Source organism: Mastomys coucha, chromosome X, assembly GCF_008632895.1.
Source record: "Mastomys coucha isolate ucsf_1 chromosome X, UCSF_Mcou_1, whole genome shotgun sequence".
NCBI classification, from domain to species: Eukaryota; Metazoa; Chordata; class Mammalia; order Rodentia; family Muridae; genus Mastomys; species Mastomys coucha.
In genome coordinates this window covers 51,759,586-51,770,084 of record NC_045030.1, presented here as the reverse complement: position 1 = coordinate 51,770,084, position 10,499 = coordinate 51,759,586, and the positions used below count along the sequence as shown (strand labels likewise).

Genomic DNA, 10,499 nt, shown 5'->3' with positions numbered 1-10,499 from the left:
GCGTGCTGTGTGCTGGAGGGATGGCTCAGTAGTTAGGAGCACTGGTTGCTCTTTCAGAAGATCTGGGCTCCATTCCTAGCACCCACATGGCAGCTCCCAGCTGTCTGTGACTCCAATTCCAGGGGATCTGACACCCTTACACAGACATACATGTAGGCATAACACCAGTGCATATAAAATAAAAACAAATAAATAATTTTTAAAAAAGAGGATGCAGGACAAGAGTTACCATAAGATACATGGGTGACACGTATGTCAGCAGTCCTTGAAACTGACATAAAAAAATCTGCCCTATTTTGCCCTTTGCATACATGAATCTTTACGAATTGGTGTTACCAGCATACTTTGTAGAGGAGAAGACTGATACATGAGGATGTTAAATAAATGGTCTGTAGTCCCACAATTACAAAGTGGTTGACCAGGAATGTAGAACCAGATAGTAGACTATTAAGTCATCCCAGTAAGAACCACACTAGTTCAATCCTGATAGGTTACAAGACCACATGTGTGGAAAAGCCGCAAGAAATAATCAAAGTATGAGTCAGCAAGCTTATAATTTGTACACTCATAATATAGCTAGAAACTGAGAACAAGTGCATTTACAATAGGAACAAAACATTAAATACCTGGCTATAAATTCAGCTCAAGATGCAACCAGGTTCAAAGCAACACCAAACCTACGCAATTTGAGAGGCAGACATCACTGTAGCAGATGGGGCTATAGCTCTTAAATTAACAAGTAGATCTAGTCCTATTCTGATCATCCTGTGCCTACACAGCACAAAATACCTAGACATCAGTAAAAAGAGTGGACTGTGGAGAGATCTAAGGATAGTACGGAGACAGGCGAGGGAGTGCTAAGCATGCAACTCTGCATAAATGATGGTTTGTTTAGAGATCATTTATGACATGCTGGATTCTGAATCCACTCTATGTCTATCCAGTACTCTGGAAATAGCTACTTAACATGTAAGCAAGTGAATGAGCAATCAACTGTTTACCCCAATATGGAACAGGGCGCTAACAGGTTTGTGGTCACTAGTTTTGAGTTCCATGTGACTCCGGTAATGAAGTTGATTAACATTTATTCCTCTCCAAAGAATTCGGTCACACCAGGCTGGAACTCGGCATTTCCCACTGTAAATAAAGGAATGAGTCACAAACAACATACCACACAAGACTAATCCCACACATTAAACCTCTTTTTATGTGTCCCCCCAGTGAACCCCAACCATACCTCTTTCCAGAGGACCCCTATCATCTTCTTTCCTATACTGCAAGCACAAGTACTGACAATGAATGGCCTGGGACTGCTTGCCAGCCACTAAACTCCTAGCACTACTGCCCAGTACAGTACACAGTATGTGCCTAATATCATCAGACAATGTCTCCATAGGGGAAGGTGGAACAACACCTTCCTCAAATAGCTTTAGAAGGTCAGGGTTCCATTCTGAACATTTCCTCTTTCCTTGCTCCACCTGACTGCAATGGTACTTCATAACAGACAACTAATGGAGTAGAAAAACTGTAATCCTCTGTTCCTAGAGTGGGCTCAACCTCTGGAGAAAGAATAGATGCTTCTCTTCTAAACCTGGATGTTCATGGATACATCTAGCTCCTTTGATAGCGATGAATGAAGATGCATGCATGCAAGCCTGAGCATAGAATAGTCCACAGAAGACTAAGGGCAAGGAAAACTTATTCATCATTCATTCAAATTAGGAAGGCCTTGGACACTTCATCTAGTAGGCGACTCAAATCTTCTTTATCAGTAGTTCTGGAGCTCAACCTTAAGTGGCAGAAACCAAGCAAAGTAAACAAGGTCCCTCAGTGTCCCTTTTCCACTGTAGACTGGCTCCCTGGGTACATGGGACAACCCCCGCCATCTCCTGCTGCCTATTCCCCCCTACCCCCCCACCCCTCCCCAGTCTAATGATCTCAGAGTTTGCAGCGGCTGAGTGTGCCCATGGATTCTTTTGTCTTTCAAGCTCCTCAGTCACCTAGGAAACTAGGAAAAGAAAGAAACACATGTGGTGGATGGCAGGTAAGAAGGATTTACTGATAGGGCCACTCACTACTTTTCTGGGGGCCATGAGGAAATCAAAGGGACTCGAAGGAGTAGTTCTCGTTTTCCCTCCAACAATAGCAGTTGTGAGTCCAGACATTAGGATTTCTAAGAGGTCACCAATGAATTATTTTTTAAAGACTTTTTTTTTTGTTTTAAATTTTCATTTACGTGTACATATAAGCAGGTGCTGTCAAAAGCCAGGAGAGGGTGTCAAATCCCCTGGAGCTGGACTTATTGAACTTGGGTCCTCTGCAAGAGCACCAAATATTCTAGCCACGGAGTAATCCCTCCAGGCCCTTATCAATGGATTCTGGTGTGTTCTGAGGACCAAGAGTGACTGTGCTAGAAGAACTGCTTATGACTCTTCGTCCGCACCTTCTGGTATGCAAAATTAAGTAGCAGAGAAGTGTGAGGGAAGGGACTAAGAGCATCAGCTACTAAGGACAGGTAAGATTAGGAAGGCCCAAGTCCAAGCTAGTTAGCAGAGGTGATAGGACCAGGGTGCTAGAGGCAGCTCATAAAATGTCACCAGCCCCGATATCTAATTAATACTCTCCCAATATAAGCTCAGTTTGAACTACAACTCTGTAACAACACTAAGCCATGGTGATTGCCTTCTCTGCATATGGAATGATAAAAACACAGTTCCTAGCCTGTCAGGAGGGACGTGGAAGGACACAGAAAAAGGAGCAGGCTTTATTTAACCTTTCTCTGAGAACATTCTCATCACTTTACCTGGAATCCCATCTGTCAGTTTTAGAATCATATTTGTAAGTGGGAATAAAGTTGATTTCCCCTTCATTGAAATCCGCAAAAGCTTTCTTCTGTGTGCGCTGAATGTTTAACTACAGACAGAAAGAAACACCACATAAGCAGAGCAATAGCATGGCAACGGAAGTGACAGGCTGAATGGCCGCTGTACCCGCTCTAGGTATTCAGGACCACAGCCTTTTCAACCGTGGAAAAACACACAGATAAGATTTCATATCTTTTGAATTCAATGTCAACATTGCCATAGCATCTGAACTCACCTTCTAACAACATTTATTAGCATACTGACATTTAGTTCCAGTTGTGGCCAGGATAACATTTTGGAAACAAGAATTCAGAATAATCCCACATTACATAGAACTAAGCAGGAATGATCTTGCATAATTATAATTACAACAAAAAGCACACAAACCTTGAAAGGATAATTTTGAAAGCAATTTCAGCAAATAATGATTTTTTTTTCTTAATGGGAGAGTTAGGGCCTATAGAGATGGCTCAGAGGTTAAGAGAGCGTAGTGCTCTTTGAGAGGACTTGGATTTGTTGATGGCTCACAGCTACCTGTATCTTGAGCTCTGGTGGAGCCACAGCTGCCTTCTGGCCTCCATGGGTACTACACTCAAGTATACAGACCCATACTCACACACACATACACACAGTGATCCTCCTGTCTCCATCTCTCCCTGTTAATGTTGGGGTTACGGGTGCACATGGCCATGCTTGTTCTTTTATGTGGGTGCTAGGATCCAAACTAGGATCATGCTCTCAGAGAAAGTATTATTTCTCCACCCCTATGGCCCAGTGTTTGTAAAAGTTATCCTCGCTCAGATATTTCACCGATGTTCTATGAGACTCAGAATTTACCCCAACTGTACCCTTTCAACATTTAAGAAAAAGGAAGAAATTCAAATTAGCTATTCAACTTCAAGGCTCACTATAAAATCTACTGTACTGCAAAACTCCTGAATGTTTTTCTGTCTCTAAAGGTCAAAACAGCTCTTATGAGTATTTAAAGACTTTGAAATCAAGTCAAAACATTGTCTTTTTTCATTAAGAAGCATTTACTTTCATTCCAGTACCACTATGTTCTGGGTCCATAATCAAAGGAAGTAAAAACAGCGTACCAAAGAGCTATGTATGCACGTTTCCTGTGGCACAATCCATAGTAGCCAGATATAAGGAAGCAAGACAAGTGCCTGCTAATAGTGACTAGATGAAGAAAATGTGACATACACAGACACACACACACACACACAACACACACACATTATTCAATCACAATGAATGAATTACTGTCACTTGCACCAAAATGGATAGGCTAGACAAGATTAATGTTAAATGAAATACACCAGACACAAATAGAGAAATGATCCATTTTAGCTCTCAGGCGTGCAAACCAAAAGAAGTCAACCTGCATGTAGAACAGTGACCATCACCAAGCGGGATGTGAGGGGTGGTTGCATAGAAGCAAGCTGGATGACTTCTATGGTGTCGGAGATCTCCCCACAGCACTCCATGGATTATGCAAATGTTCCACCACTGAGCAACATTCCCCAGCTCCAAGAAGCTGGATTTGATTATTGTATTCTCAAGATACTTGCTGATCTATCACAACAAATACAGTGACTATGCAATTAATATGTATTAACCAAGTATGAGAGGACATGAGAGGAACATTCATTTTTATTGGCCAGTACCTATATTCCAAAACAAATCATTTTTATGATCAAGGTATGGTGACACCTACTTGCAATACCAGCATTTAGGAGCAATGGAAGGAGGCCCATAAATACAAGGCCAGCCCTACACTATACAGCTAGTTCTAATCTAGGATGGGCTTTATAGTGATACTCTAGCTCAAAAAGAAAAGATAAATGTATGAAAATAGCAATTCAACTCATTTACTAGGTTTACACACCAACATAGTGGCTTATATACATAGATACTGCTTTCTTGACTATCAGCCTTTGTCTGAGCACTACATAACCAATTGTTTTCCTACAAGGGGTTTTGTTGTTCTTCTTTGTTTCTATGTGGGTGGGCATCCATGTGGGAATGTGCAGACATGAGAGGGTGGTACGAGGATGTTCTCTTCAACCACACCTCTACCTTATATTTTGAGATAGGCTCTCTCACTGAACAAGGAGCTCACTGGATTAGGGTGGTTGGTCCTTGAGATACACCTGCTTTCACACCCCAGAGGTCAGGCTACAGACATACACTGGCTTTTACATGGGCGCTGAGGATCCGAGCTCAAGCCCTGATGCATGTGCAGCGAAGACTATAGCCAAGGAGCCACCTTCTTAGCCTTTATATTGGTTTTAACATCAACAGCCGAGGACCAGGTAACACCAACTTACCGATCGGTTCCTATTAGATGCCATTTGCTAAACTACATCAACACAGTAGAAGGCCTATCTCCACTAGGAAGTATTCTCCAGTTAACCTCACCCACTGATATGCATCTCTAAAATCTCTGCCTGATAATGACTTACCAAAGGAACTTCACATTTGCTTTTTTTGTCACCAACGTGATCTCCATGGATTCTTAGCACCTAATCAAGGTGCTCCAAATCTCTACCCCCAACCACAATATCTTGCAAGATAGTATGAACTTGTCATCTCTTTCTAGTATAACCCATGCCTTCCATGTGTCTATCTTGTAATCCTAACAATCTCTGCCACTGAAATGTCACTTACCTGGTCGAATTTCAACAGCTTCTGAAGGTCATTTTTATTAATAAGATTTTTCACCTCATTGGCATCAGGCATGCAAAGTCTGTAGTTCAAGTCTCCCAACCAAATGACAACGCTGAGGAGCGAGAAATAGATTAGTACAGTCTAGGACTAGATTAGACTAGCAGTAATTAAGATTAAAGTCAATCAGAGGGGGAACAGAGAGAAGAAAACGGGTAGATTACGTTTAAGGATCTATTTATCACTGACAAGGGGCTTAAAGCTGTAATTAATTCTTTAGGGGCAAGTACTACCAATACCTAAGAAGGACAAGACATTATAAAATATCTGGGAAAATAGGCACCACCACATAAAACCAAATGAAAATGGTGGAACATAGCATACATATGGGATTTGGAAGCTAAGGAGTTAATGGACTGAGAAGCATGCAGTTTATTTGCTGGATTAGCTTCAAAATTTTGTCTGGCTGCCTGCCAGATCTCTAGGCGAAGAGAATCTTAATACATTTTGCTTCCCAGAGCCCCGAGGTTTTGTAGCCTCTCTGTAGGGTGGGGATGACTGACCGAGCCCACTAGGAAAATTAAATCCTAGATCTCCACTAAAGCCAACCTGGCACCTAAGTCCTCAGTCCCAGCGCCACTACTTGAGATATGCTGAGAAGACCCTGAAATGACCATAACAAAATGGGTCCCTTCTGAGTCACTGCAGGTCCTCAAAGGCAACAGGAAAGTTTTGGAGTCTTGGGAAATAACTTTTTGAATTTCTGGGGTCTTCATGGTCATAAATGTCCAGACCTTGACTTTGTCTACATGAAGTAGAATTTTCTATGATCCCAGTTTTTGTGACAATAAAAACCACTATCGTACCCATTATTTCTTAATTCTGCTAATAGTCACTGCTTCTAATATTCCTAATTTACCTTTTGATTTCCTACATCTCACACTATGTCTTTGTAGCCTCTTCTCAGAACTTCAAAGGCCAATATTCACTTCTTTACAACTGATTTTCTATCCCCACCCACCCCATTCTTCAATGGCCCTCTACTTCTGTCCTTCTCAAGGCTCGATTCTTACAGACCCACCATTGCCACCCCTCTTTTAAATCACCACAACCATTAACACGAATAAAGTTGATCTGTAGACACAGAGTTGGAAAGAGATAAATAGGGCAGTGTGTTCTCATACAAGTATGTGTGTCTGTATATGAATGGAGAAAAGTCTACAAGAGACTGTTTAGTGAGATGATACATGTCTCCATAGCCTTTTAATTTTTCTACTAGATACATTTAAAATAAAAAAGTGAAAATAACTTTTATTTAGCCCAATATATCCACATCACTAATGTATGATTAATATTTTGCAGATTAGGGTATTCCACATTTTCCCCATGGAATCTTCAAAATCCAATATAGCTTTTGCTTACAGATCTCTCAAATACCCAACAGCAGATGCTGGCTATCATATCAGACAGCACAGCTCTAGAAAGGCCCACACCCAAACAACACCCAAAGACAGTCCTTTGGAGAGCAGAATTGGCTGGGGAGAATGGAAGATAAGTAAAGGATCTTAAATCACATTTATTCATCTTATCTTTTGTTATTATACTTACACTGAACATTTTTATTTGAATTTAAAAAGGACTCAAATTTGCAGATTCCTTTAGTGTTATTTTAGAAGCTACACTAATAGAAACCTTTTTTCTCCTAATGCCAGACCTAATTTCTCTGTCTCAATTAATCTCTTATTTCTAACTAACATCCTCTTCTTTGTGACCCAAATCCCCAAATGGTAATCTCTCACTCTTCACAGCCCTATAGCCTTTTACTCCATTTAATCAATCACTGTTGTGGCCTTATCCAAAGGCCACAGAGAGGTGGCAGCTTACTCATGCTTCATGATGTTCACTTGTGGGACAGTCTGACTGGGGACTGAAAAACTCATTCTTGCACAGATGTCTTTATAATCCTGATTCCTTCGTTCAAACTCTTCCACGTGGGCGGCCAGGTGGGAATTGACAATGCAGAAGGTGGTGTTGTGGAATACAAATCTCATAGCTACTCCACCTTTGTTTCCCTGTTAGACAAAGTATAAAGTTAGTTAATACAAGGAGCAATTGAATTTTGCATAGATATAGATGATAAATTAATTGTCATAGGAACTCACCATTTTCCCCATGATTCCAGTTCCAACTGTTTCTGTAGCAATATCTCGGATATATTGACACTGATCTTTTTTGGCAAATACAAGAAGCATCATTCCCACAAGGCGGACCAGTTGAACCTATGAATTCCAGGAAGTTACTAACAGCTAAGATAAGCATCACTTTCTGCTATATAACTAACTTCCTAGGATAACCAACAAGGTGATTACTAATGTCCAAATCTAGATCTGCATCCTCTAATTTCTAATCAGACCCCATAAATTGGAAATTCTCTGTGCAAGCTCTAGTCTGGCTTTGATTAATAAGAGTTAAAAGCCTTGAGGAACAGCATATAAGGCTTAGTTTTTCTCTCTCTCCCTCTCTTTCTCTGTCTCTCTCTGCTTCTATTTATCAGTGCTGAGGATCAAATAGAGAACGTTGATCATGTTATGCAGCTATTTACCACTGAGCCATATCCCCAGGCTTAGATGTCTAAATCACTTTGTAGCCCATTGAGAGTATATTAAAAGCTCAAATAGCAAAGTATAAGCCATTATCCCAGCTTGTTCCCCTTCCCTCCTAATGAGTGACCCTTTGAATTTTGATTATTTTTAGCCTAAAGTTGAGCTAGAGAGCTGTAACATCTTCAAGAGTTATGGTACCTACATAAACTGTTCAAAACCATACATTACTTTGTTTGAGCTTGGGATAGTAGTCTTAAGATGAAAATAACTCTCCTAGTAGCTAAATGCCCCTAGCAAATATCTTCTAAAGACCAACAAATTGGATCACCTTGCAAAAGCCAATTTTATTCTTGACCTACAAACAAGTTCCGAATGTGCAGAATCCTGCAATCCTACTCTTCTGGTTCTGAATCGAAACGTACTCTCTGCACCCCACATACTTCATGCTGCTTTTCTTGGAGGCATTTCATTCTAGCCATGGCAGAGGGCAATCTTATATTTTTATTATACAGACAGATCGGTTAGCTTATATGGAATTATTTGGATTATTAATGCAAAAACAATATATTGATTTTTTTTCTAAAAACCATCAAAATGATGAAAATGTATGATCAGAAAGCTTATAAATTTTTTTCTCAGAAGTAACTACAGCAGATTAGTCTCATATAGCATAGTATTTCATACAGGGAAGAAGTCAATTATTTAAACCTTTTGGAAGAGATTCAGTTAATGGAATAACTCCCAGTGAGTCCTACTTAATTCTGTACTGAAAAGAGAAGCCAGTGAGAAGCCAGTGCAGCTTACTCTTTTATACTTGGCCTTCGAAGGCAGCCCCCTTTCCACAGCCATGGACCACTCTTGCTCTTTTATAGACTCGAAGTAGAAAAAGGCTTCTGTGCTCAAGTCCAGCTCTTGGAATCTGAGGGAAGAAATAGATGCAGGCACTATACAGAGCCACAATTTTCTTTGGCTACATCCTTTCCCATTTGCTGAGACATTAGAGTAAAGAAACAAAAAGAGCACGAGATAAATTTTATAAAATACATGTAGATTTTCTAAAGAATTCCCACCAGTACATTCATAGGTTATAGAAAAACCGAACAATAACAAAACACTCATAGGGATAGTAGTGAAGCCTGCCATTTACAACCTTTGAATAATCACTTCGAGAATTGAGCTCATCTGTTTCTATGATGAATGGTTCCCTATTATGAGTTTCATTCATGTTTTCTTTTGACCAACAAATTAATCCTCACAAATAGTGCACAGCAAGTTTTTACCAAACACGTTTTAGAACAAATAAGCAGATCAAGACTGGGGAAATGTCCCAGTCAGTAAAGTGCTTGCTGTACAAGTGTGAGGACCTGAGTTTAAACTTCAGCATCCATGTAAAAAAGCTGTCTGTGCAGGCATGTGTCTGTAATGCCAGCACCGGGCAGGAAGCGATGGGAGGATCTCTCTCAAGGCAAACTCCTGGGTCAGTGAGAGACCCCATCTAGAAAAAACAAGGTAGATAAGGCTTTTATCATAGAAGTGGGTGGCAGCTAAGGTAGGAACTCATAACTGGCTAAAGTGCTGAGATTTGGTGATGGCAGAGCGCTCTGCCACTATGGGACATTTATATCACACATTCCAAGGCTCAGGGGACACCTGAAAGAGGGTGTGGAAAGAATGTAAGAGCCAGAAGATGGGGAAATGTACAGCAAAAGGACATCTTGTGGATGACATCGCCATTGTTTCCCTGAACTCAGTACAGCTGTGGTTGTCTGCATCAGACCTGCACACATGGGGCCTGTCAACATTTCATCATGGACCGGGGAGGGGCCCATGAGGCCCTACCCCCACCCGCCAAGGTACAATGGGCAGTTAATGGTTGCTGGTAGAAGGGGTGTCACTTTCTTTGGTGGAAAGGCCACTGATGAGTTGCTCTAGTAAATAACATCCCATCCATGTTCACAGAAGGAACTCCAACTAAATTCAGTAGGTCATACATGTGGAGAAGGCTTGAGTGTAGGAGGGGAGTTTGGGGGAAGAAGGTGAAAGAGGGTGTAAACAACTAAAATTCATTATGTATGTAAGCGAAATGTTTAAAGAATAAAAAATGGAAAGGAAATAAGATGGAGAGTGATTGACCAAGACACCTGATAACTTCTGGGGCTCACATGCACACATCAACATGTTCACACACACAAACACATACACACAGATAAGAGGTAGGCCAAAGTCACATTACACTAACACCAAATATAGGAAAAGGAAGGTCCAGAAAGTGCTCTTTACCCAATGCAGTAAATATCAGGAGGATTTGGATCACAGTTGAGCCAAGGTTCCAAGCTGCTGTCTGGAGACTGGCCATTCACAT

The 10,499-nt window shown here is 40.9% G+C and overlaps 1 protein-coding gene across 1 annotated transcript in view; it reads right to left on the bottom strand.

Moving 5' to 3' along the window:
- Ocrl (OCRL inositol polyphosphate-5-phosphatase) overlaps window positions 1-10,499 on the bottom strand; it is a 57,288-nt gene that overhangs the window by 22,088 nt on the left and 24,701 nt on the right. Inside the window, exons 9-15 of the mRNA XM_031372748.1 lie at window positions 10,418-10,499; window positions 8,942-9,056; window positions 7,697-7,813; window positions 7,419-7,606; window positions 5,538-5,649; window positions 2,804-2,913; window positions 1,002-1,137 (exon numbers count right to left, since the gene is read on the bottom strand). Coding sequence (XP_031228608.1) covers window positions 1,002-1,137; window positions 2,804-2,913; window positions 5,538-5,649; window positions 7,419-7,606; window positions 7,697-7,813; window positions 8,942-9,056; window positions 10,418-10,499 — 860 coding nt within the window. The remainder of the gene's footprint in view (window positions 1-1,001; window positions 1,138-2,803; window positions 2,914-5,537; window positions 5,650-7,418; window positions 7,607-7,696; window positions 7,814-8,941; window positions 9,057-10,417) is intronic.